Source organism: Phaethon aethereus, assembly GCF_964289735.1.
Source record: "Phaethon aethereus genome assembly, chromosome: 5".
NCBI classification, from domain to species: domain Eukaryota; kingdom Metazoa; phylum Chordata; class Aves; order Phaethontiformes; family Phaethontidae; genus Phaethon; species Phaethon aethereus.
In genome coordinates this window covers 69,454,863-69,482,372 of record NC_138579.1, presented here as the reverse complement: position 1 = coordinate 69,482,372, position 27,510 = coordinate 69,454,863, and the positions used below count along the sequence as shown (strand labels likewise).

General features: G+C 35.5%; 1 protein-coding gene across 1 annotated transcript in view; it reads left to right on the top strand.

Moving 5' to 3' along the window:
• The window catches only part of LOC309406090 (uncharacterized protein), a gene marked incomplete at both ends in the record, with an annotated part of 40,228 nt that overhangs the window by 3,399 nt on the left and 9,319 nt on the right, over nt 1-27,510 (top strand). The window contains 16 exon segments of the mRNA XM_082001115.1: nt 596-763; nt 1,139-1,324; nt 2,805-2,927; nt 3,113-3,226; nt 4,889-5,210; nt 5,569-5,678; nt 6,073-6,190; nt 6,936-7,027; nt 7,906-8,056; nt 11,791-11,900; nt 12,777-12,900; nt 13,745-13,875; nt 15,460-15,569; nt 15,760-15,928; nt 16,297-16,401; nt 16,680-27,510. Of these exon segments, the coding sequence (XP_081857241.1) occupies nt 596-763; nt 1,139-1,324; nt 2,805-2,927; nt 3,113-3,226; nt 4,889-5,210; nt 5,569-5,678; nt 6,073-6,190; nt 6,936-7,027; nt 7,906-8,056; nt 11,791-11,900; nt 12,777-12,900; nt 13,745-13,875; nt 15,460-15,569; nt 15,760-15,928; nt 16,297-16,401; nt 16,680-27,510 (12,964 nt within the window).

Sequence of the window (27,510 nt, the reverse complement as noted above, 5' to 3'; positions counted from 1 at the left end):
ATTTAAATATATTTATGTATGTAATTATATGTTGTATTACTAAACAGATATTCTGAGAGAGTTTTCTGTTAGTAGACAGAGAAGGTTATATACTACAATCTGTCTGAGCAAATGCTGTGAGAATTCTGTCATCGGGTCTCCAGTGAGCAGTAGATCCTCAAATATGCTTTTGCAGTCATTTGAAAATGAATACATTAGGATACACAAATATGAACTTTGCGGGTTAATGTTATATTTAAATCTTGTATTTTGAACAAAAATGCTGTTTTGTTTCAGGTTTTTCTTGTTGCAAAAATAAGTCATGACAGGAGGAGATGTAGGCAAGGAATGATTTCATGTTATGGTTTGCAGCTGTTCTGTGCAGTGGACGTGACTGTTGACTGTGGAAAGTGGCAAGAATGTGAATGCTGCAGAATTTCAGAGAGAAAGGCTCAGTAATTAAAGATTACAGCTAAAATTGAACCAGGTTATAAATTTGATTGTAATTTTTTCAGTACCCTGAAACAGACAGTAAGGAACTAATGCAAACCGTTCTTCTGTGCTGTAGATGGTGCAAGTACAGGTTACAAGCAATGCTGTCTTTTTTCATTTTCAGAGTGTTGAACTGGAGGCCCAGCGCTGTCGTGGGACTGAAATGGATGCCATGCTGGCAGAGAAAGAAAAGAAGTTAGCTGAAAGAGATGCTTATATCATCGATTTACAAATAGCATGTGGATCAAGTGGTGCTGCCAATGAAATACTCTTGCCCAATGAAGAATTGAAGGTATATTAGCAGCTCAAATATAAAATCTCCCTAGAGGTTTCAAGGAATCATTGAATTCTGATACGTTATACAGTGGATCCTTCTCTGAAGCACAAATCCTCTGCACTTATTCATGTGAATAAACATTATTTCCTGATTATTTTCATTTCTGTTAGTAGATCTACATATATTTACTACTTTTGTCAGTATCATTTATATGTAGTATTATTGACTTCAGAAGCCGTTGGCAAATTTCGTTCAAATTAAAACCAAACCTGAATTTTGAGTTTAATGTTGCTTTAACTGAGGGAGGGGCTAGGAGGTGGCTTCATGATCGTTGCTTTATCTTTTTTCTGGGCCCATTCTTTTAACTGTCTTTTGATTTGGATTCTAAAGAATCAGCTGGCTGTTAAAGAGTCGTCACTACAAAGCATGCAGGTTCTAGTTCAGAACCTTACCAAGAAGGTTGGAGACAGTGAAGAAAAATGTAGCTTGTTCCAGGAACAGATTGAGAGTCTTAAAAATATTCAGAACAAAGAAAGAGAGCGTTTCCAAGGAAAAGAAGCTACATATATGGAAAATGTAAGTAAACACACTGTAAAAATATTTACGTTCTTTGGTGGAAGAAGTGGTATCTTGCCTGTAGTGTTTCCATCTCGATAGTTAAGAAATGCCATTTTTAATTTTGGATGATTCTTGAGTAAAGATCTGTATGGTGATCATGAGACATGAGAATAATGAATCAGTACATGGTTTGTGCTGATGATAATTGAAGTTGAAAGTTTTATGCAAGAAAGGAGTTTAAGGATGCGGCTGGTGTTTGGGCACGGAGGAGCTAGTGTGTAAGTGAAATGAGATGTGAAGAATTCTCCTTGAATCTGCAAACATCTCTCATGTAGCACTACATTTGAAGGTGCAAAAACGCACACATGCAGTGGGTGGTAGTGGTTTTGGATTATTGTAATCATTCTTGGCACAAACAGCTATTTGGCAGATCATTTTCACTTGCACAGTGAGCTATTTGGCACACTTGTGTGAGAGCATGGAAAAAAATTGTGTTTTCCTCCTGGCTGAAAAATCGCTGAAGTAGTTTGTTGTACTTAATAGGAAACTTTTCTTGTACTTAATGGGAAACTTTTCTAGAAGTTAGCAGCTGATTAACAGGCCAAGACAAACAACAACTTTGTTAAATAATATTTAAAAAAAACCCCTCAAGGGTGGAACTAGGGAGCATGCTACCCATTCCCTGATGTTGCCAGGCCTTTCCAACTCCCTTGGAAGCTAAATCTCTGGTTTTAATGTGATGTGCCTGATCTCTCAGCATTTGAGTTCTACCATGTATGAAACTATTCATCTTGGTATTTCCCACATCATTTGATGTCTGAGTTTATTTTATCTTGTAACAAAAATGCTACTTTTGATCCAGAACGTGACCACACCTGTGCAGTAGCATACAGGGAGTTAGTTTTGATACAGAAAGAAAGAAAATACAAACAGTTAAAAGCCATTTTGGTAAGCACAGTGTCATCACTCAGATATAAACCTGGGTAGGACTTTATGTGAATTTATTCAAAATGTCATTAGTGAGATTCCAAAAATTATATCCAGTTCTTATAAAAGTTGTAAGACAAGTTGGAGGTAGAACACAAGTTGTTGAGGAGAAGGCAGCTAGGTTTCAAAGTTGCCATTTGGGCTTCATTGACAGAAACTTGCTGGAAATGAACATGATCAGTGCAATCTTTTAGAAATGAAGAAGTCTCATGACAATGGCATCCAAAAAAGAAAGGTGAAGATCTGTGTTATTAAACAAAATGAACAGTACCATGATTCTCATTTAAAGCTTGTTATTTTGGAATTGAGACAAATTTTCTGTAAGTTGGAGGTTTATCTGCGTATACCACTGACGTCATTAGTCACTGACTGATTGGTATATTTACTGTTAAGTGGAAGCAAAATTCAGACTTAAGGTAGAATATGTTATCTTGCTGTATCTTTAGTTAGACAATTCAGTGTACTTACCTTTTGTGGACTGGTTTCATATTTACTTTCTATGTTGTTTTAGGTACGTGTGTTTCAAAATATTATCCAGGAAAAGGAAAAGGAACTGGAAGCACAGAGAGAAAAGCATGAGCAGGAACTCTTTAAGTTAGCAGCTAAATCTGATGCAAGTGCTGACCTAGAACAGGTATGTTGCTTTGGAAACTCAAGCTTGCTTAGATTTAGTTAGATATGGGAATTTGGAATCATGTAATTACTAACCTCTGCGGCACGGTTCAGATGTCTGGTTGGGAAAATAAAGATAAGTCTCTTTCTCTTCTGAAAGTTTTAACTCCTTTATTGATTGCTTAATGGTTTGCGTTTTTTTGCTAGCTACTAAAGGCCTTGAAACAGAAGCTCCATGAAAAGGAAGAAGTCATGCTGGGAAGGACACAGGTGATAGATGTCTTGCAAAAAGAACTGGATGCCAAGGACCAGCAATTGAAAGTAAGAAATAGCGTGTATGCACAACTAAATTCATCAGGTCAAATACAAGTTGAAGAAGCTGTTCGGTTGTGCAAAAAAGATAATTTTGCATAATATATTTAGGCAGTTCTTTGGGAGGCTTTGACATGTGCTGATAGTGTAACCACGGTTGTGCAAGCAAATATTAATTCCAGTTAGGAAATTAACTTGAAGGAGAGGTAAAGTCCATAAAATATAAAACTGTCAACTGTCACCCATGGTTCGTCTTGATTCTTTTTGGGAACTTGTCGTGTAGGGAAGACTTTTTGGTGTCAAAAGATTTCAGCTTCTCTAGTTAGAGACTGCAGTGAGCCCCAAAACTGAAGCGCTTTTTTTTTCTTCCCCCCTAAGAGAGTGTTTTTTAGTAGTGTGCCTTTCCTTTTGCTGTATTTCTACTGATTGCAAAAGCAATACCTAATCAAGATTGTTTGTCTTTAGGCAGCTAGCATAAACTCTGATTATAGTCTTTGAGTGCTGCTGCTTCAGTTCAACAGTGTAGAAAAAGGATGTTGCCATCCCTCGGATAGGCTTTTGGGACTCTTTGCTGAAACAGGCACATTATAGCCTGTCTGGAGTGCCAGGCCCAGCATTTTAGCTATACTATTTCCAACAAATTTTCTGCAAATTTACCAAGAGGGCTGCCAGAATCAAAATCTTACTAGAAATAATTGAAACGATGTACCCAGGTAGATGTCCTGCTTAGGTACTTAAGATCCATGGTAGTTTAAGCCTGTTTAATTTGTCCTTCCCATTTGTATGCCTCCTGCCTTATGCAGGATTTTGTTTTTTGTTTTTCTTTTTGGGTTAGATGCATCTTCCTACAGTGATGCTCTGCAAGAACTGATGGTACCTAGTGCTAGTGCGTTGAGGGGACAGAAATGTACACCTTGAGGGTAGGGGGAAGCTTTGACTATGACAACATGAACTTAAAGCACTTTAAACTGTAATGGAATCTCAGCTTTAGTATTAAAATAGCAGGAAGCCTTACTTTATTTACATAAGCAGTTTTAACCATAATTTGGAAATGTTCCTTCTGCTGTTCTGCACAGCTTCTTCACTTGGACGGTTTATATTCCTAGGTTTAGGTATCATGAAAGTAGTTTTTTGAACAGCAGGTCTAGTGTGAGTGGACTGCTCTGCTACAGTGATCTGTAATCTTTTCTACCTCTTTATGTATTAAAATAACTAATGTAAAGGCACTAAAAGCACTATCAGAAAATTAGTTAGCAACAAAATATTGTAAAGAAGAACTAGATCAATTTGCCAACTTTAATTTTAATTAGGTAATGTAGGTGACAACACCTGGGAGGCATTGTAGTGAGCATTCTTAATCTTTTCGTTCACTGTTAAAGATCTTCTGCAGTTTCTTTTCATATTCCATAGAACCAAACATTCTTTTTTATTCCATGTTCTTCTGTGGGAGAGGTTGCATGTAGCTTGCACTCAAATAGTGATGCCATTTTTCTGAAGTCCCCACTTCTGTCTTGGAAAGTCAGAGATAAGTAGCTTTTGTCATAGAGCACAGTTACCAACAGTAGTCCCGATTTCTGATTATAATGTATGTAAGAATACAGATACAGCATTTGTCAGTGGTACTAAAAATGCTTTGCCTTAAAATGTAAATTTTTTTTTTTTTTATTACAGGAGATTAATGAAAATGTGAAACGTCTTCTGTCTGAAAAAGAAAACCTCCAGTCTAAACTGGATGCTGAGAAACATGTAATGAGAGCCCAGTTAAGAGACATGATGGAGAAACATGAGCTTGAAATGACAAAAGTTAAGGAGAAATATAATGCTGAACTGCTGGAAATTCAAGAGAAACATGAAACTGAGCTGCAAGAGAAAGATCAGGCCCTGTTTCAGCTTAAGAAACAAGTGGCAGAATTAAGTGGTAGTGGACAGACTAATTCAGAAGAAGCTAGAGATCTGGAGTCTACAACCAAAGAGAAGATGGAAGATTTAGAAGGTAGCCTATGTAAACAGTTGTTACATCTGAAGGGTTCCTTTGCCCCATACTGTTACATATTGTGTGCCGATTTCATACCTGTTGCAAGTAGAACTACATTAAATTTGGGGGAGGAGTTATTGCCATGCTAATTCAAAAGTGTCTATTATTAAATACTGTGATAATGAGGTTTATAGGAATACCAAGATAATCACATGAACTGTAAATTTCTCTCTACAGTTCTTAGTGTTATGTTTTTCTTTAAATGTGTTTGTCTTGTGTAAGCGTATAACTTGCAGTTGCTAAAGGAATTAAATATAGGTGTTGTATTACTAATCTTGGTAGGGTTTTAAATAATTTTTTGTGTCTTGTTTCTTAGTACAAGTGAAATTGAAAACAGAAGAGGCCAGCAAATCTGAAGCAAAGTTTTTGAAAATGAAGGCTTGGTCTAAATCGAGAATCAAGCAACTGGAAGATGAACTAAAAAATGTATGTTTAACATTGTGTTTAATATTACATGCCTATTTTTAAAGCTACTGTGCTTGGAGATACCACTGAAAAAAGTAAAATATGGGGTAAATAGATTATCAAAATAATTTATTTGAAGTGTCGATATATGAATAAATATATGTTCAATAACAAAATTGAATGGACATAAAATGTTGATACAGGATGACTTTTAAACAAAAATAGTAAAAACTGGTGTTACCAGCATTCAGGAATAAATTTGTCAGACATTAGCTAGTTTATTGCACTTCCAAATATTAGAAAAACAGTTATTCTAAATCTTATTAAAAATCAGGGAAAAAAAAGTTGCACTGACTTCCCTGTGTTTCTGGTGTTTTGATGCATTTGAAAAACTCATAACTTTTCATTCTTTTAGTTTTCATCAAAGAATAATGATGTATCTGCCTTAAACAATCGTGTCTCAGAATTAGAAATTGAAAATGAAGAACTACAGTCAAAACTGCAATCGTTACATGAAATCAGAACTCAAAACGGTAGGAAAAAATACCTGTTTTCCTTTGCAGATGATTCAAAGTAAAGAGAGAAAGATAAATGGACTTTCTCATTTTAATTTTCAAAGTGTATTTTTTTTTTAAAAACAGATTCTGAAGTAACTTCATGCAATTTTGAACAATAGCGTGCAGTATTTAAGTGAAAGTTACAGCTCAGTTTTTCCTTCGCTAAATCTAGCTGTGCATAATACTTGTTGCATTTTGGCTTAGGCAGAGTATGTGTGAACTGCTCCAGGAAGTGGAATAGGCACGTTCTTGGGAGGAAAAATGAGACCAAACTTATTTGGAAAATCTATCAGAGTATGCACAATAAACTTTTGAGAGCAGTGAGTTGCATGTAAATTAAGAATTATCTCAAATATTTTTCTCGTGTAAGGATTTGAGAGAGAATTTTTGCTTAAAACCTCAGGTAAAGTAGAGCTCTGCGAGAGATTTTTCTGTTTCACCTTACAGTATTTTCTCTGACTTCCTCTCTGTAAATGGAAAATGGTAGAACCTTTATTTAATCAGTCTAAATTGTTAGCAGGTTAGATGTAAAGCACTCGTCAATATTTAATAAACAAGAAGTCAGTTCCATGGGTGGATGGATAACACAGCCCAGCAGAGGTCTTCTGACTGAAAGAAATTATCATCTGTATTTTCATTTGGAATCTTTTTCTTTTAAATTTGTATTGAACTTCCTAAGAGTTTTGTGTCCTAATAAGCCAAATTTATTATGTTTTTATAGAAGAGTTGCTGACTAAGCTAGAAGTCTATGAAGAGCAGCAAAGGAAGTTGCAAGCTGATCTTGACCAAGTTACAAAGAGGGCAGCTTCACAGGTTAACTTTAAAATTGATTTGTATGAGTTACCGATTAACTCAAACAGTGCTAATTAGACTTTGAAAGTGTGTTAGCTGGATTTTGGAGCTGACAGGTTTTGAACTACTTAGAAAGATTGATTTCTACTTACTTTTCCACATACCTTAAATTATATTTTTCCAAGCAGTTTACTGTTTATTTAGTTACATTTAACCTGAGTCTGGTGGCTGTTATTTTGTATACAATACGAATAGCTTTCAGAAGAAAATAGTAGCTGTAACCTTGACAAATGTACAGGCCTGGATAACAAAGTGAGAAAATTCAGAAAATATTACAAAAGGGCTTTAGATGGATGAACAGCATATATTAGTCACGGTAACTTTGTGCGGTCCTAGCAGCAGAGCCAGTTTGAAAGAGCTAACTATGTTTTACTAAAAGATAATTGTTTTTTCCCAAATTTTGGGGAGAAGTTGTGTTTTTTTGGTAAAAATCTTAAAATGGGAAGGCAGAAACATTTTTATTCTGTTCACGGGGAAAAAAGTTAATAGAAATGTGTTATCCCACATAATGACAGTTGAATATTGTTTTAGTTTGAAACATTGCTATGATTAAAATGTGCAACAAAAATATTTTGGATAAAGAAGCCATTTTGCATTTAAAAATATTTCAAATTAAAAGTGCAACTGGCAGTAGCATTTTCAGTATTTTATAAAGTGGTGAGGCTTGCTTTTTGCATAATCTACAATAGCAATTATCTCCACTTTCATATATTTTTATTTATGGAAAGTGGTGAATTGTTTGATTGTTTACTCTGTGAATGGTTTGCCGACTTAAAATGTTGTTTACATGTACAGCAGGATTTGTTAAATATGTTTTCATGGGCAATTTCTCTTGTTAGGCCAGTGAATCGGGTAGTGTGGATGAATTGCAGAGTCAGCTCTTGGAATGGCAAGAAAATGTACCAGAGTCAGAGGAGTCCCGCGATCAAGTCAGAGAAGAGAAATCTGCTATGGCCTTGAGAATGGCTCAGATCGAGGAGGAGAGAGAAGGTGAATTGTTTTATTTACGATAAAATTATCTTACTTATACATTAGAGAGAGAGAGAGAGATGTGTGCATGTGTCTGTTGTACTTAAGACTGAATTGATAGCACACCAACATGACTCATTTCTGTACTTATAAGATTTGTATAGATAGTGAAATTGCTTACATTTGCAGTTTCTACTTTTTCCTACTGCCTTGAATCTCTTTTTCATTCATTCATCTTTTTTGCATCATTTTTATGAGTAGATGTGGTGGTTCTGTTTGCCATCTGAGTTGCTGCTCTCTGAGACTGCTTGAGCTTACTTTGAAAGCTTATTTTCTGCATATGAATGATCAATGAGAAAAAGTTCACCACTGAAATATTAAAGTTGCCTGCCTAGAACAGCGGGCAAAGGTGTGGGGAACTATATTGTTGGTTTGAATTTGATGAATGATGATGGTGCTTTAGTTAAATATACCTGATAGAGTTTCTCTTTAAATATAGTTGAGGAGAAAACTTTCTTAGAATATTTAGTAATCTGTTACTAAGTGTCACTTGTATAGGTCAGCTGAGTAATATTAACTGGCAATGGTTTGGAGCTAGTTAAAAATACTAATTACCTACAGAACGTAACATGTCAAGTGATCTCAAAACTACAAACTTTTGTAGTTTTCTAAGTTATTAATAAAACAGGTGATGAGAAAGTGAAGCAGCTTCTATTAAAACTTGTAATAGTCTGGTTAAATTTCAGATTTTTCAATGCCATCTAGTACTTTATTATAATTTTTGTCCTGTTAGTTAACTGTGTGGGGATTTATGGCAAATTTTAATGTGCACAATCTACCATCATAGTTAATCCAGTTCGCTAATTTGAGCCTTGTCTTTTTAATCTGCGATTGAATTATTTTTCATTTATCAATTTGGAAGCTCAGTATGTAAGCATAGAAATGTTTTAAGGATCACATCGCTTCTTTTTGAGGGATTTACACGTGTAATGCTTTGGAACTGAAAGAGAATAATACTCCCTTCATTAAAGCTACCTGTTATCTGTGGTAACTACAGATCCACATGCAATATTAATAACAGTTGTAAAATTTCATCTGTGTCAGTCTGTGTTTAATTTTGCATTTTTTCCCCTTGGGATAAGCATGACCTTTCTGTTTCTTTTTTCCTGCCGTTACACCTGATGAGCCCTCAGCGTCCCTTCCCCCTCCACTCCTACCCTACACTGCGATTTGGTCAGCCAGTGAGAACATAGTTTCCCATCAGTTTTGTGCATGCAGGTTCCTGCGGCAATGGCAGTTTGTAATGTACTGTTGCTAATTTCTTCTGATGTTGCTGCCTTTGAGGAAATTGCCCGCAGTACCTTATAAGATTTGCCATTGACGGTATGTGGTTTTTAGCAATACATGTAACAAATGCTGGTTTTAACTTTTTTTTTTCTGCCTTGCAATACCTCTTTCTTCATTTTTCTTTGTAGTAACAGCTGACTCCATATTTATGTTGTAACCTTATTTAGAGAAAAACTTGGCTTGCTGCAAGTCGTTGTGACTAAGAATCAAATTAATTTAAATATTCTTAGCGGTACTTGAAATTCAGTAATATTTTTTTTTAAATTATATTCCATCCCATAAATTGCAGAACTTTGCATACATTAATATTAGCTACCAGTAAGCAATATATAAACCCACTACTCATTCCATCATAGTCTATGACACTTTGCCATATATGGCAATTGTCTCTTTTGGGTTGGATGTGTGGGGAGCTGCAAAAGTGCAGAGAGTGACGGTATTGATTACATTTATAGAGTGGGGCTTGTTTCCTCTGCAAACCGCTGAAGATTGTGGTATTTAGTCTGAATAGTGACACAAGAAAATTTAGACACATCATTTAAATGCAGTGTGTACCTGAGGAAAGGTGTCCTGGGAAGTTCTTCGGTTTTTATGTCAGACATAATTGCAAATGAAATGCTCCCTAAGCTGCTGTAAAACATTAGAAAATGTGTTTACTTACTGATTGTTGTTAAAGCAATGCTTGATTTAACTGAAAGTGTTCTAACACTTGCCTAAGTGCTCTAAATCATTCTAAACCTCCGATTTCTATACTTTCATTTTTCATGTGACAATGGTAATTTCATTCTCTTTTTCATTATCAAATACTTAGGAGCCTAAATATTTTGGGTTCCTGAAGGACAAGTCCAAGAAATAGATTTTTTTTTATTTTTTTAAATTATTTGATTTGTTTCTCCAAAGAAGGGGTTAAGTTCTTACCTGGAATAATGCTTGCTCCTTGAATTGCTTGACTGACTTCAGTGACAGTTCTTGTAAACAGAGGCTTAAGTAATCAAAGGCTTTTGTGATCAAAATTTGTCATTCGTTTTTATGGCTTTGAAGAAGTATGTATAATGACTTAAAAATAACAACAAAATTGTAGACTCTACACTTGAAAATAAACAAAGGTGTGTAAAATGAATGCTGATAAAGTGACAGTGCCAGAAGCCAAGGTGTAGTTAAAACCAAAAGTAAATTGGTTAAACTAAATTGGTTTAAACTAAAATCCAATTTAGCAGTCCTACTTTAAAAGGGTCCTTATTTTTTTTTAAGCTTTTTTCCTCTAATCTTTTCTGAGAAGACTGTAAATATGTAATTTTGAAATATTACAGGAAGAACTTAAATCTAGTAGGTGTTACAGAATTGTGTTTTAATGAAGTTTGTCGTATAAGTAATCCTTGGACAGCTTGGATGAAAGCTGAGTATTTGCAGTAGGGCTGAATCTCCTAATAGTTTCTGGTGTTTACCTCACAGATGCATCAACGTAAGTTCTCTGCATTTTGCATGCTGTGAGGGCAACTGTGGACTGATGTGGTTAAATTGAAAGCTAAATTTGTAATTAATTAATCTTAACTTTCAATTAAAGTATGGAGCCACCTTTACTTTCATATCTCTTCACTGGCTGTTCTGTCTGCTTTGCATGAAACATCTATTTCTTAATCTATTACCCCAAACATGTTTTGTCGTATCACAAAACAGATGGGAATGTACTTTAAATGAAAAATAATTTCTAATAATGAACAGGATGCATACCTAAGCTTTCATATTCTGAATTTATCCAGTGTGTTTATTTACAAGTGATTCTGTATTTGCTTAAAAAGAATGATATTAATAATTTATGATAAGATGGTTTGATGGCAGTTTGCAGTGTAACACATGCTTGTGACTTCCTCGAATTATCTGGCTTTGTAGCTCATACTAAAATTAAAGTTGAAAGGGACACATGTCATTTCCATAAAACTGAATGTGATTGTTCAGATTATAAAAAAACACAGCTGTTTCAGCTGATGCCTTTATCGTACAAATTAGGTATATTTTAACCTAATAAATTGAAATGAGATTTAATTTGGCATTTTAATTGATTGGCTTTTTTTTTTTTTTTAGTATCAGCATAACCTCACTCTTTCCAGTCTCTTGCATAAAGTCTTCATTTAGACCTGATGAGGAAGTAAACTTAGACTTCAGTTTGCTGCTTCTTAGTGAGATATGCAGACTTTATTCTTATGTTCTGCATAGTAATGTTGGAGGGAAATCACAAGGTGAACGCAATGGATTGCTTCTTTAATCTTATTCCTGTCAGTCATTCATAGGGACTTCAGCCTGTCCCTGGTCTCTCTTTGTGTAGTAATGTCTGATATAAATGTAATTGCTTTCCTGTGGCACAAAACTGATTGAGGATGACTGGTTCTTTCCTGGCTGCTCTGATCCAGCCATAGTCTCAGGGCAACAGGAGCTGGAGGAGGAACTGACCACAGTTCAAGGAATGGGCAGGCTGCAGCAGTCAAGAAGAAAAAGCAATCAGACCAGCAGAAAGCTTCAGGTGGGTTAAAAGAGATAAGAGTTTATTTTTACCTGTATGTTAGTAAAAATGTGGAAAGTACTATTATTTATATGGTGCTTTACACTTAAAGACATTAAGGGCTAAGAACTTAGATTAGTTAAGCTGAAAACTTAAATTTAATTTAAGTAAATTTAATGATTGCATATGTAGCCAGATGAGAAATGCCAGTGGCATCACACCTCTCTATTAATTGAGTAATGAGTGTACTTAATTTTACACTGAAGAATAACCAGCTTCCCTCTGGAGTACTTCACATGCTTGAAGCTATGTGCATGCTTAATATGTTAAGGCCATTTTTATTTTAAATACAAATTCTACAGATCTCTCTGTTGGTGGAGCTTTACTGAGTAATTAGTAACTAGTGTCAGTTCATCCAGGTGTACTTCTAGGTAGTTGGTGCTGTAACTTGCACGAAAGAAATGATAATCTTTTGTAAGAAGAGTTAGGATGTCATTGTCGTGTTAACATAACATTGGAAGAATAATTTTGTTTAGTTAACTCTAATACTTTACCCTGAGATTCAGAGAACCCTATTAACTGTAGAAATCAGGGGACCAATTAAGGTATCCAAACATAGTTACCCGTTGGCATTTCAGATGCCTGAGACTGTCTTCAAAGGCCTGGTGGATACCATACAAAACCTGTGGGAGACTTGGCTTTTCTGGAAATAATAGCTGGAAGCAGGACAGGTTACTCTAGTGTCCACAGTGATCCCATATACTTACATTTAGGCACCTGAATCACTTGCTGGGTTTTAGGACTTTTAATTGAAAGTGCACTTTTAATAACAGAGCATGTATTTTACCCTTGCTTCTGTTCTTTAATTTAAAATTCATTCTCATGTTTTGTGCATAGGAAGAATACAACTTTGATAGAAAACAATGCTTTCAAGAACTGAACGTCACCTTGGATAGCACTGATTCAGCTGAAGGAGAAAATATGGGAGGTTGGTGGCCAGAGTACACTTCACCTAATGCAGGTGTGATAGCGACTAGACAGTTTATTAAAGCATGCACAGCGTCTGTATTTTGTGTCTATTTTTGTTTTCAAATTCAACTAACAACCCATTTGTGGTGTATTCTAATCTTTGTTCAATTTTTTTGGCTTGCGTTTTCTTCCTTTTTATTTTAAAGCATGTGCGTGCTGGATGAACTGCCTAGTTCAGAAGTAGAATATAAATGTGACCAAACACTGGAACTGGTTGAGCCTTGGTGCCCATAAAATAGCCTATGTTGCGAGATCATGTGTTTTTTAAGTTATGAGTCTTGTTCCTGTGAATGTGTTCCCAATCTATATAACAGTTATGTTGCAAAGCAAAACTGCATTCCATTGCTGTATGCTTTTAATTTAAAAATCAAATTCTTATTTTTTTAATGCATATGTTTTTATATTGGTGGTAAAGGCTGCAAATATATTTTATTGTTAAAATGGAATAGACTTACTTGCAAATTTTGATTTTGGCCAGTTTACTTTGTTTATTAATAATTGCTTAAGATGTGGTCCTGCAAGTACATGATTAACTTGTGATTAAAGTAACATGAGCCACACTATTGATTAAGCCATCATATTGTGTAAAACATTTCTGCCAGGTTCTCCAGGTTCTTGAGCTGTGCAACTTTATTTTGGTTTTTCGACAGTTCAGGATACTTTTGCCATCTAATTTTTGGAAATGCAAGGCCTCAGGTATTTCCAGTGGAAATGCCTGAGGTCTGATTGTGCCCACCACTGGTGAGAATGGTGAATAAAAAGCTGAAACTGTTTTTAGACTTCAGGAATTTTAGTAGGCCTTTCTTGAAATAATTTTTCTTCTTTGACTTACGTAGGTTTACGGAGTGTGGTTGAAGAGTTGGAATTGGAAAGAAATCAACTGCAGGAACAAATTCTTTTTCTAGAAGAGCGTTGTCAGGATTTGGAAGATAGGTTGCAGCTTCAAGGCAGAATGGAGGCTCTTCAGGTGAGCTTTTGTAGTTGTGTAAAACCTGATGATATAATAGAATCATTTTATTCTCTGTTTACATTCTTACAATCATAGCCTACAGTAGGACAAAAATGTCAATTTGCAGCTAGCAATTCTGTCTAAAGCCTGCTTTATACTTAATAATTATGGTGGCAGAGAGTGTACACGTACTATATTACGCTCTGAAGTTGAAGTCTGTCACTTCTGTTTAGCAAAAGTAAAAGTTATTACACAGAGAAACTTGCTTGAAAGTAAGCTTTGTTATTTGTTTTAGAAACACAGTAAAAGGCAACATGATTTTCATTATTCTTTGTAGAGGGCCTTTGTCAGAAGGTCCAGAATTAGATTTTGTTACTACTGGCATAAGTCTTTCTCTTCTTATATCTTTCAAGTTTCTTGTCTATAAATGTGTGTGTATATACATATGTTAAAAAAATGGTGTGACTATATTAAAAATAATTAATAATTTAATATTTACTTATATATGCACAATCTAAACAGCAGATATTAATTTCATGTATATTTATATTGTAAAATTATTCAATGAAGGCATCAAAACAAACAGTAAAGTAAATATTTATCAGAAAAGATTTTTTAATATTTCATGATTGACAAGTTACTATTTTTGATAATTTGCAGACCTTCTTTTCACTAAACGACACAACTGATCTCTTAGTCAAACTCCTTCAGACTTGGTGCATTATTCATAGTTCTTTACCTGTTAAGTTGCACATAGATAAAAAATGAATGATTTTAAGATGAAAGACAACCTTATATTAATTATTACTTGAGATTCCTGTAACAAAGCCTTTCAATACAGGTAACGTTTGGTGTAGATGAAGAAGGGCAGCTATTGAGGGCGGTACAGGTGTGTTCTGCCTCCTCCAGAATGCTAGCTTATTTCCATTAGAGGTGACAAGTTTGCCATGTTTGTCCTATTTGCTGTTGATTCTGAATATGTGTTCTGCTTTTGGTTTTTGGTTGCTGTTGTCTTTTCTTTTTTTGGTGTTTTTAATTTTTGAGTTGGTGCAGTGGTTCTGGCTAGAGTAGGAGATTTATACTGTGTTTAAAAAAAAAAATAAAGCTGTGTGAATGAAGCTTGCTTCCTTTTTCTTTTCTCCACAATCCCCCACATGCAGGTTTTTGCATTCCTTCAATGTGGAAAAAATAGGTAAAAAAAATTTTCAAATTTGGTACTGTCTTTAAACCAATGAGCAAAGCATTTTTTCAAAGCAGTAGCTTCCCCTGTTAAGATAAGTAAGCTGCCTTAACACAGTATGAGTGTGTGTGTTGTTTTGGGTATACAGTGATCATCCTTGAGTTCATGCTGTCACAGCATTGCTGAAGGAGATATTTCTGAAAGGTGGGTTGCATCTATGTGAACTAATACCACACGTGAACTTGTGATATTAGTGTTGTGTTTTGCACTGGTATCTGCTAAAGTGCTAGAATAATGGTCTGTACCCTGTAAAGGTTCAGGATGTAAATATCCTGAAGAGTCAGATTTTTATGAGTCCAGTTATCTTTTGCTGTTCTGCATGTTTGTATGTGATGATCTTCGTCATTATTATTTTCTTGCAGAATGAAAATGAGCGTTTGCAAACTCAACTCACCCAGTTACGCAACCAACAAATGCGAGATGCAGAAAAGCATCAAATTCTGATCTCTGGCTTGAATGAGCAGCTTAAAGGGTAAAATAAAGGCTCTTTACAACTCCGTACAGGATTAGCTTTCTTTGCTAAAGCTTAAACTTCTAATGAGAAGTATTCTCAAAGTGTGAAAATAATTAATCTTTTAGGAATATAGTTTGGAGCTAGTAAGTCTAGAAAGCTTAAAGCAAGCTGGGTTTTCAAAATATCTAAATACATGTTTTCTTCTTAGATTAAGTGACAGAAATAGCTTCCTTGAAACGTCACTTGGAGAAAAAGAACAAAAACTGTTGAGCATGACAGAAAGACTAGAACAAATGGAAAGTTTGAGGAAACTGCTTCAAGAAAAGGATCTTCTGAACAAAGAGCTTGGTGAAAAGTTTGTGCATACTGAGCAAAAAGTAAGTTAAAATTACTGTTAAATGGTATTTAATTTATTAGAACCGGTGAGCGTTAAGCCATAACTTTCTATTTGTGTCCCAGGAGCAGTGTTACTGTTTTCCATATCTGAAGGTTTTTACTCTGTGTCTTTGCAGTTTTGTTCACTTCATGTAATTGCTTTGCTTTATGTTGGGTGTAAGGATTTCTTACACCCAACACAGAGCTTTGCATTGAAGTATGTTTTATTGGGGTGATAAGTTATCCTTGTTTATTAATGTCAAAGTATAAAGTCCACTGTTATGTAAACTCAATATTATAACTCTAACATCACAATTTTAATATAATTCTATATATTTCTGTCACATTGACTTTTATTTTTAATACTAAGCTGAAGGAAGCCTTAAAGAAATGCAGTGTTTATGAAGCGGAGAACACTGAGCAGAAAACAGTCATCAGTGATCTAACAGAAAAAGTTGCTACACTGAAGGAAAAGGTAACTCATTAAGATAAAGTAAGGGAAGAAATTGTATGTTCTTTTGACATGGCCCATTTGAATGTCAGCAAAATAACAACATTAGCTGCTGAAAATTTCATACACTAAACTTTCTCTATGCTAAAACAATCTAAAGAATAACATGCTTATCTTGTGACTATACAGTTGGGTACAGATTGATTACCTTTGATACTCGTTCTGCATGTGGATTGTAACTTCCATTCTCCCTCTAACATATGTTTGAAGTAGTATTGTAACATTATTTTCTTGATGTTTAGACTTTGAAACAAGATGGCGTGATAGAATCGATGCAGCTGGATCTGGACCAGACAAATGAAGAGCTTGACAAATTGAATACAAGCCATTTAGATGAAAGATCTCAACTTATTCAAGATCTCCAGAAACGTGAAAGAGAAATTGATCATCTTAAAGAAGCACTGGCAGAAAAAGACAGGGAGATGTCTGTCCTGTCTTTGAATATGACGGAATATTCTGAACAGGTTATCATCCTGAAGCATCAAGTGCAATGCAAAGAGGAAGAAATACAGGGGATGGAAGAGGCTTTATCAAAGGCTGAAAGGGAAACTCATTTACTGAAAGAAGTACAAACAGCTGATGTAAGAGATGCAAGCGTGAAGATCTCTGTCCTTTCTGAGCAAAATAATACAATCAGACTAGAGCTAGAAAGAGTTAAAGTTGAGAATGAAGCTAAAACCAAAGAAAATGAGGAATTAGTAAGACAAAGCAGTGAGAACAGCATTACAATTAAGCATCTCCATTCTGAAATCAAAGCCAACAATGTTGCATACCATAACAAACTTGCGGAGTGCGAGTCACAAATTACTTTGCTGAAAGAACAAATTAGTAAAGCATCTGAAAAGTTACAAGAAACCCAGGATAAACAAAGAAAAGAAACTGAGTATTTGATATCTCAACTTGAGGAAAACAATACTCTAATGGAAAAATGTAACAGTTTGCTTAAAGAGAAAGAGAGTAAAGCACAGACACTTGAAAATGAATTAAAATCAATTAAAGATTCATACAACAAACTGGTTTCGGAAAATACTAAAAAAGTTGAAGAATTGGCTGAGTTATCTAGGAAGCTTATAGAACATACTGAACATCAGGAAACAATTAAAAAAGAATTACAGGAGAAACAAGAGTTCATTATTTCATTAGAGCAGAAGCTTGGGGTTTTGGAGCAGCAAAATGAAGAGACTAAACTTAAATTAACTGGAGATCTGAAAGCCAAAGAGACGTGTTGCAGAGAACTTAATAACCAATTAAATGAAATACATAAACAAATTAACAAGATGGAAATAGAGGTACAGGAGAAAGCTTCAGCTAATAAGCAATTGCAGGCAGATCTTGAAGGGAAAGAAGAAAAATTGGTGGAGCAAATAAAAGCAAATGAATATCTGAAAAAAAATATAGATATGGTGGAAAAAGAGAAGGAACAGCTAATCAGTGAAAATGAAAATTTGTCCAAACTCCTGGATGTAAAACAGTGTGAGTTGTCAAAGAAAATCCAGGCTGTGGCAGAAGTAGAGAATAAGTTATCTGTTAGCACTGCTGAGTATGAAAAAACTCTTTCAGTACTAAATTGTGATAAAAACACTCTGGCAAAAGAGATTCAACAACTTTCAATACTTGCCGAGCAAAAAGAAAATTCCATTGCAGAACAGCTGCAGGAGAAAACAAAGGAATGTAATGTGCTAGCTGATCAGTTGTTCGAAAGCAAGGAACAGACACAACAGTTGCATGAGCAAATGCAATCACTTCTCATTCAGCTGAAGGATACTAGAGACAAAGAAATAAAGAAAGAAGAAATGTTAAATAATAAGTTATCTGAATGCAGTAGCCTAATCCAAGAGCTCAGCCATAGCAAGGAAAAGAATTTACTGCTACAGGAAAAAATTCAAAGCGTAACTTTGGATTTTGAAGCTGTGAACAGGTCACTAGAAGAGAAAGTCCTTCAAAATGATTCATTACTTAAGGCAGTGGAAGAGAGTAAGTTTTGTATTGTAGAGTTGCAGGATGAAATTAAAAACCTTAAAGATGAAAAAACAAAGTTATTGCAGTTGGTAGAGGAAAGAGACCTGACTCTAAAAAGTCAGGGTTCAGAACTTGAGAAATTTCATAGGCAGGTTTCTGAAAAAATGGAAGAAAGTACAGTGTTAAATAATCAGCTGCAGCTACTAAGCAAAGAAATGGATGTGCTTAAGCATGAAAAGGAGGACTTTTCAAGCTTATTGAGTGAGAAGTCACGTGAATGTGAAGTTCTTCAGTCACAGTTGGCACAGCAACAGTCTGAAATTACTTCAGCAAGACAACAAGCACATACAGCAGCTCTAGAAAATGAGAAGTTGAAAGTAGACATTGAAACAGCTAATGTTATGGTAATGAAAAAGTCAGACGAAGTAGCTTCTTTAACTTCACACTTGTCCCAACAAAGTCATAATATTTTAGCTCTGAAGGACCAAATTGATGGCCTCTTGATTGAAAAAGAAAACTTAAAAATTGTCTTCGAAGAAAAAGAAACTCTCCTTTCTGAAAAGGAAGCTTTGATTCAGAAAGTAAAAGATAGTAAAATGGCAGAAGGGCAAAATATGCAAATAATTTCAGATCTGCAAAACCAAATACAAGCCCTAGGTTTTGAAACCAGCCAGCTTAGACACACAGTGCAGGAAAAAGAAAATGAATTTAAGAGGCAAGCCCAAGAATTAAAGTTATTAAAAGACAAATCTGAAGAGTCTGATGTACTTAGGGTTCAACTGTCTGAGAATATGGAGGTTATTTCCGACCTTCAATATCAGCTTAGAAATGTGACAGAAAAATCATCCCAGTTGAATGATTCAATTATACAGAAGGATGAATCTTTAAAACAAAAGTTAGATGAATACATCAGCTTAAAAGCACAGCTTTCTGAGGTACAGGAATCTGCTCTTTTGCAGCACAAACAGTTGGAGCTTTTAGCCTCTGAAGCAGAACAATTAAAAGTACTTGTTTCAGAAAAAGAATTAACCATCAACAATATTTCATTATCTGGTGAGAATTTAAAGACGCAACTTCAAGAGAAAGAGAACGAATGTGAGGTGTTAAAGAAACAGGTGGTAGAGCTGGAGGAAGTGAAAGTAAATTTACAAAAAGAAATACAACATCAGAAGAGTGTAATAATTGAGATGGACCAGTCCTTATCGGAAAAGGAGTCATCTCTTACGGAAAATAAAAGTCTCCTCAAAACTCTGAAGGAGAAAGCAAGGAGAGATGAAGAGAAGACAAATTTAATTTCTCAGCTCAAAAGTCAGTTGCATGAACTAACACAAGAACTACAGCAATCTAAAGAACTAGTCCATGAGAGAGAAAATGCCTTTTTATCTCTTCAGGAGAAAATTGAAACACAGTATGAATTAAGAACTGAGCTGAATGTGGCTCTTGGGAAAAAAGAAGAAGTTATTGCTGGACTGCTTAATTCTTTAAAGGAGAAAGATACCAGTATACAGCTGGCAGATAGCAACGTTAATGTTCTTTCTAGTGAGATTGAGGTTCTCAGAGGAAAATTAGAGAAAAGTGGCACAGCCATGAAAAACCTTACTAAGGAATTTCAGGAAAAGAATGAGAAGCTTGATATTAATCAGAAGAAAATTGGTTGTTTGACAATTGAACTTGACTGTCTTAAAAATGAACACCAAAAAGCACTAGACCAAATAAGCACATGGGAAGAACTGCTACAGCAAAAAGAATTGGCCATGGAGTCTCTGCGTGTGAAGTGCACTGAGCAGGCAGATAACATAGCACATTTGAAGTTTGAGTTGAACAATGTAAATTCCAAATCATCTCAAGACTGCCATGACAATGCGCTTTTAATAGGTAGTCTGCAGTGCCAGGTAGAGTCTTTAGAGAAAGAAAAAAATCGGTTGCAGGAAGATGCTGATAAACTGATGGCTGAAAACGCACAACTTACGACATCTCAAAATCGTTTGCAAAAGCAATTGGAAGAGCTCCAAGAAATCAATGAAAAACTAGAAACCAGTGAGAATTATTCAAGAATGCAGATAGATGCTGTCAAACTGCAGATGAAGACTGAAAAAGAGAAGTTACAGATGCAGGTTAGTGTGAAAGGTGAAGAACTTTCTAAATTAGAACTTAAATTTGGAACTTTAGAACAAAATCTACTTGAGTCAGAAAACAAGTGGGTGACAGAACTTGATAGGGCAACTTTACAAAATGATAATCTTACTGAACAATTGAGCAGTTTAGAAAGTGAAATGAAATCAAAGGATAGCAAAATCCAGTCTTTGCAGCAAGAGCTGGATCTTATAAAAGAGGAATTAACTCAAAGCTTGTCTCTGTTACTTAGTAGTAGGCTTTCACGTAAAGAAAAGGTGGCACAAACTTCAGATTCTGAACTGCAGCTAACTGATAGTAAAATTCAGTTGGAAAAATTCTCCACTCTGATAGCCACTATTTTGAGCAAAGAAACAGAAGGAGAACAATTGCAGCTGGTGCTTTTAGAAAAACAGAAGGAAATAGACACCATGAAAGATGAATTAAAAAGTATGCAGTCACTTGAGAAGCAGAAGGAGTTGCTGCAGAATGATATTGAAAAGATGAAGGGCAAATACAAATCTGAAATTGAATGTCTGTCAGAAGAAATGGCCACAGTCAAGGAAAGATTACGTCAACAGCAGTCTCTGTTGCAAGAAAGGGAAGAGTCTTTTGCAGAAATAAATAAGCAGGTTGAATTTCTTCAAGACAAGATAAATAAATCAGAAGAAATAGTAAGAACCACTCAAGAAAAACTGCACACTGAAGGTAAAAAAGTAGCAAGTCTCCTTGAAGAAATGGAGAAAAAAGATGAACTCATTGAAAACTTAACTTCCCAGGTAAATCAGCAGAAGGATTTAATTTCTGGTCTAAGCCAGCAACTGAAAGAAAAGGACTCTTCTGTTACCCAGATCATGGAATCATTGTCTAATGAAATGCTGATTTTTTCTGAAGAGAGAAATACATTAAATACCAAACTGCAAGACCTTGAAGCTCTTCATAGTAGTTCTATAGGAGAGCTAAACCGAGTTTTGCAGGAACTTGAGGATTGTAAGAAAGAACTGGAACATAGTCAGGTTACGTTAAGCAGTAAAGAAGCTGTGTTTAAAGATTTAATGAATGAAAAAGAGGAGATGCAGTTTAATCTTGAGAAAATGTGCAAGGAAAAAGAGAATCTGAAAAAGAAGCTTCAAGCAGCATTGATAATAAGAAGAGATCTAATGCAAAAAGTTGGAAAACTAGAAGAGAGTGGACAGGAGGAAATAGAAAAAGAGCAAAAAAAAGCAGAGGAGTTGTTGAAGAAAGTTAATGAGTTAACAGACAAGCTGAAACTAGTTGAAGTACAAAATAAAGATTTCGAGTCTCATCTTGAAACTTTGAAGCAACAACTTTTAGAAAAAGATGCCAAAATAAGTGATATGACTGAAATATTGTCTGCAAAAGGCTCTTACTTAGAACAACTTCAGGACAATATTGCAGAACTAAATGATGTCATTGCTGAAAAACAAAATATATGTGAGCAGAACCTAAAATCTTTAAAGGAAAAGGACTGCATGCTTGCTCATATGCAGTCTATGCTTGATGAAAAAGCAAGTGCATATGAAGAGGAACGTTCTCAGCTGCTCTTAGCTCTTGAAAAGGTGAAGTCTGAAATTAAGAAGGAAGAAGAATTATTGAAAAATTCCAGTTCAGAACAGCCCGATTTAAGTGCTGGGGACAGGAAGACGTGTCTGGACCCCAACAATGACATTAATGTCATGAATCAATTAAAAAAAGAAAAAGAAGCCTTAGAGAGGGAGCTTTTGGTCAAGAAACAAGATATAAAAAAGTTGCAGAAAGAAAAGGAAGAGCACATTCAACTTGCAGCAGATTTTGATGAACAAAAAAACCACCTTGAGAATCTCAAACAAGAACATAAAGCCCTCTGGGAAGTTCTTCAGACAAAATGTAAAGAACTCGACTTCAGTCAGTTAGAAAAGCACCCTTTAGGGAAAGAGCTGGCTTCACCTAAGGCAGTGCAGGGAGAAGAGGCAGCTGATCTAAGGAATTCGGGATCAGACAAACCAAGAAGCAAGGTTCAGATTGCATCCTTAAAAGAGCCAGAAAACACAATCACTTCAGTGGCAAGTAAAGACACTGAGTTACAAGAACTAAGAAGTAATTATGCAAAACTTCAGGAGGAAACAGAAATTTTAAAGAAAGAGTTGAGAAAAATATCAGTTGAATTTGGTGATGAAAGAGAAGAAACAGTCAACTTAAACGCTTTGATAGAGCAGGACCAGTACCAGGAGCGATATCAGGGCAGCTTGTTGGAGGATATAAAGCAGCTCCAGAAAAAGCTGAAAGCATATCAGGCTGAAGCTATAGACTTTAAGACAGCGCTTGAACATGTAAATAATGAGAAAGAAGCACTTATTAAAAAAAGTGAAGAGGATTACAAGATGGGCCAGGAGAAACTGCAGAGGCTGAGAATTGAAGCTAAGAAGGAGGTTGCAGAAAAGAATGAGGAAATAGAAGTGTTGCGTTGTTCACTTAGAGATTTCAAAGATAAACATGATCTGGAAAAGGAATTATTAAGCAAAGCTATAAAGGAGGGTGAAGAAGCAACCCACCGTTACAAAATAGCATTTGAAGAAATGAAGAATGAAAAAGAGAAACTTGTCAGTTGTTTGGAAAAGTCCAATTTGGAACTAATTACTATGAAAAAGGAAGTGAAACATTTCAGTGAAGAAAACACAAAACTGCTGACAGAGCTATGTATGCTACACGAGAAGGCTGAGTTGAGTAGACACGTGGGGTCATGCAAAGAGCTTAAGGAAGAAAATGATACTCAAAAGGAATTGGGAGAGTTTTGTTCAGAAAGTAATTCCCTTCGAGGAAAGCTGCAAGGTGAAGGCACCTTTTTTCAACTATCAGAGACTGATTACTCTGGGAAAACTAAACTGAGAGAAGCAACAGAATGTCAAATCCAGAAACAAATGCAAATGATTGAAGAGCCGCCGCCAAAACCCGCAAACACAAATGATTCTAAACCACAAGAGCAAAGAACTATAGCAGAAGAGAAGTCCAGAGAGCGCCTTCAAAGAAAATTGCAGGCAGCTTTAATATCACGTAAAGAAGCCCTGAGAGAAAATAAATGCCTAAAAGACCAGATTGATAAGCTGATGTTAGAAAGAGAAAAACTGGTGAACAAGACGGGTATACTTGAACACTTGTTAGAGCTTGGTACAGAAAAACAAAGTTCAAGTACTGTCTCTCCATCATCTGAAGAGGAGAGCCTTGTTTCTGAAAATGCTAGACTGTTGACCGAAAATGAAAACCTCACCGCAGCATGTGAAAGCCTTAAGTCCACCATGGAGACTATAGTTCAGGAAAAAGAGGCCTTTTCTTGCCAACTAAATACCTTAAAAGATTCTCAGACAGTTGAATTAACAGGATGGAAGGCTAAACATAGTGAATTAAAGCAGGAGTATGAATCACTTCTTCAGGCTTATGAGAATATCAGTAGTAAAATAGCAGACATGAGGCAAGTTATTGATCTTACTAGAAAAGAGAAGCAAGAGGCTATTCAAAAACTCAGGGAAGGAGAATCTGAGAAGGAGGCTCTTGAGAAGTGCTTACAAAAACTCAGTGATGAAAATGAGGTTATTAAGAATCAACTGAAACAACTCGGCGAATCCAAGAAAATGGAAGTTGACGAATTACAAAGGAAAGCAGAAAAGCAGATCTGTGAGCAAGAGGCAAGGATGCAAGAACACCAGGATCGCCTTCGTGAACTCACTGATCAGAATCATCGGCTAATGGAGGAAAATGAGCAGCTGAAACAAACTTCTGAAAATTTAAAGCAGGCTTTAGAGAAAATTCAGAATGAGAATGATATCCTTCATAATAACATCACCGTAACTAAAGCAGCTTTGGGAGAGCTCCAGGTTCAAATGGAAGTGTACCAAAATGATATGCAATCTAAAATCAATGATGCATTATGTGAGAATGAATCATTGTTAAAGGACATTAATGTGTTAAGAGATAAACTCTCTGAAAAAGAACATGATGTGCTTGTCCTAGAACAAGAAACAAAATCAATTTCAGAAAAAGCTAAAGAAACTGAAAAGTCTTTGGACCATAAAAGTCATTGTCTAACAAAGCTGGACGTGGAATGTAAAAGTCTTACACAAGAAATTGTTAATCTAAATGAAAAAGTTAAGATTTTAGAGGATGACAAATGTCTGTTACAGGAAGAATTAGAAAATGTACAAGAAAGTTCTTACAAAGTAAAGAATGAGAGGGAATTTCTTGAGACAGAATTGCTCAATCATGTTAAAAAAGTTGATTATCTTACTGATAGAATGAAATCAGCGCAGGTACAGAATAACTTGCTGTTACAGCAACTGGAAGAATTAAAGGCAGAAAAATGTAACGTGGTTAGAGAAAAAGAAGAACAGCAGTTACACCTTGTAAAAATATTTGAGGAGAAGGTGAAAAGTGCTCAGAGGGATAATAATGGAAGTAAAAACAAAACGAAAGAATTGAAAGAACTCTTAAAGGAGAAACAGCAGGAGATCAACCATTTACAAAAGGATTCTATAAAGTTCCAGGAGCTGATCCTGGATTTGGAAAGATCTGTGAAACTGTCACAGTCAAAAAGTGAAAAATTTGAAAAGGAATTAAGTAATACGTCAGAAAAGCTTGTGAAATCACATGAAGAAATATATAATCTCAAGGGAAAGCTTTCTTCACAGACGGACTTGTTGGATCAGTCAAAGAATGAAGTGGACAGGCTTACAGATGAGAATCTAAATTGGAGAAAAGAACTTAAGAAGAAAGAGGATGAACTACAAATTCAAAAGAGAGAATATGAGAGAAAGTTGGAATTTAATCTTCAACAATTAAAATTGGTTCACGAAAGAGAGTTTTTGAACCTGGAGGAAAGATACGGTGCCCTTGAGAGAGAAAAAGAGAGGGCAATCAGTGAGGTTCATGGTTTGCAAGAGGAAGTTAGCATTAAGGACTCTCAAAACAAGAAACTTCAAGCAGATTTGAATGCAGCTTTGGCACGCTTAGCTGCTTTTACAAAGTGTATGTCCTCTCTTCAGGATGACCGGGACAGGGTAATCACTGAAATGAAAACCTGGGAAATGCAGTTCAAAGAGGCCATCCAAAATAAAGAGAAACAGATAGAAGACCGTAATAAAAGAATAATGTCTTTACAAGATGAATTGAAAGACAAAACTACTCAGATTCAAGAACTGATTATCAAATATTCTGTGGTAGAGGAAACAAAGGATGAACTGTATTTGAGGCAAAAATCTGTTGATATACAACGGTATGAAGAACTCTGCAGAATAAAGGAAGAAAACACAGGTTTTTTTAAAAGGCAGCAAGAATTGGAGAGTGTTCTTCAGTCCAAAGAAGCAGCTTTGCAAGCACTCCTTAAAGAAAATAATTCTCTTAATCATCTCATAGAGAATAATAAAAGTGCAGGAAGAGAGATAAAAGCTCTGGAAAGTAATTTTACAAGACAGGAACAAGAATTGCAACAGCTTCTAGATGAGAAGGAAAAACTTAATGCTGAATTGCAAAAGCAGATTACCATTTCTGAGCAAATGAAGATCATGCTAAATGATAAAGACAAAGAAATTTCCTTACTCATTTCTTCGAAAGGTGATGAAATTTCTGACTATCTGATTCAGGTACAGACTCAACATAGAAAACAAATCAAAGAGTATGAACTTCAGTTAAGGTCTTTGCAGATAGAGAGACAACAATCTGAGGAGTCCTGTCAGAGGATGGCAAATGAATTGAGAAATCTCCAGATGAAAGCAGACAAAGCAGGTCAAGATAAGGCTGCAATTGCCAGTGAAATAGATGCCTTTAAAAAATCAATGTCATCTCTTCAGAATGATCGGGATGATCTTTTTTCTAAATACAAAGAGCTGGAACATCTTCACCAAGATGTCTTAAATCAACGGGACAGTCTTATAGTTGGCAATGCAAGTGAGAATAATGCTTTGAAACAAGAATTAAGGATACTTCTCAATCAGAGAGACGATCTTCATTCTGAAAATGCAATGCTAAGTGCACAGCTGATAAAGTATAGGGAAGATCTTAACCAAGTTTTATCTCTGAAAGACCATCAGCTGAAAGACTTACTTAAGCAGAAATTGGATTGTATTAAAAGCCTTGAACAAGAAAAATATGATCTTCAAAAACAAATAAAAGAAATGCAACTTTCCAATGAACTGCAAAAGGATACTGCTGTATCTTTGGAACATGAAAATAAAAAATTAGTGTCTAAAGTAAATGATTTAGAATCTTTAATTGCATCATTAAACAAAGAGAAACTTATTTCTGAATCTGGAGAGAAACTGCTAACTAGCGATAGTGTTCAGAAAAAAGAGTGTGTATCAAATGGACAGTATGGAGAAAATCTTCAGAAGACGATTCAAGAACTCCAGAAATCAGGAGGCAGAAATACTAAGGATGCAGATGAGGAATACAGTAAGACTCTTTTGACACTTGAACATGGAGGTGAACCTGATGCTTTTGCAGAGAAGATGATATTAGAAGTTCAGTCTCAAAATAATGAGCTGAAGTCCCAAAATGAGGCCTTTGGGAAAGCAATGACTGCTCTGCAAAATGATAGAGAGAGGATAATAGAGGACTTAAAGGTACTTCAGAGCAAATACACATCTGAACTCAAGACTGAAAAAAAGAAAGGAGATGAACTTGAAGCTGAGTTGGATGGCTTTAAATTACATCTTATCAGTATGCTCAAAGAAAATTCTCTTCTGAATCAGGTTCTTTTTGGTGCTGCAGATAAGGTTACACTTGATCAGATTGCTGATGAAATTGAAAATCTCTGTAGGACGTTAGTCAGTCGAGAGGTGGAGGTTAGCAGGCTCTCATCTGAGTGTGGGAATTACATTCACCAGATTGAAGCATTTTCCAAGGCTATGGCCAGTCTTCAGGATGACCGAGACAAATTGCTTCAGGAACTCAGCGATCAGAAGGTAACTTCTGAAACCAAACAGGGCACAGCTTCATTTACCATTGGTTGCAACA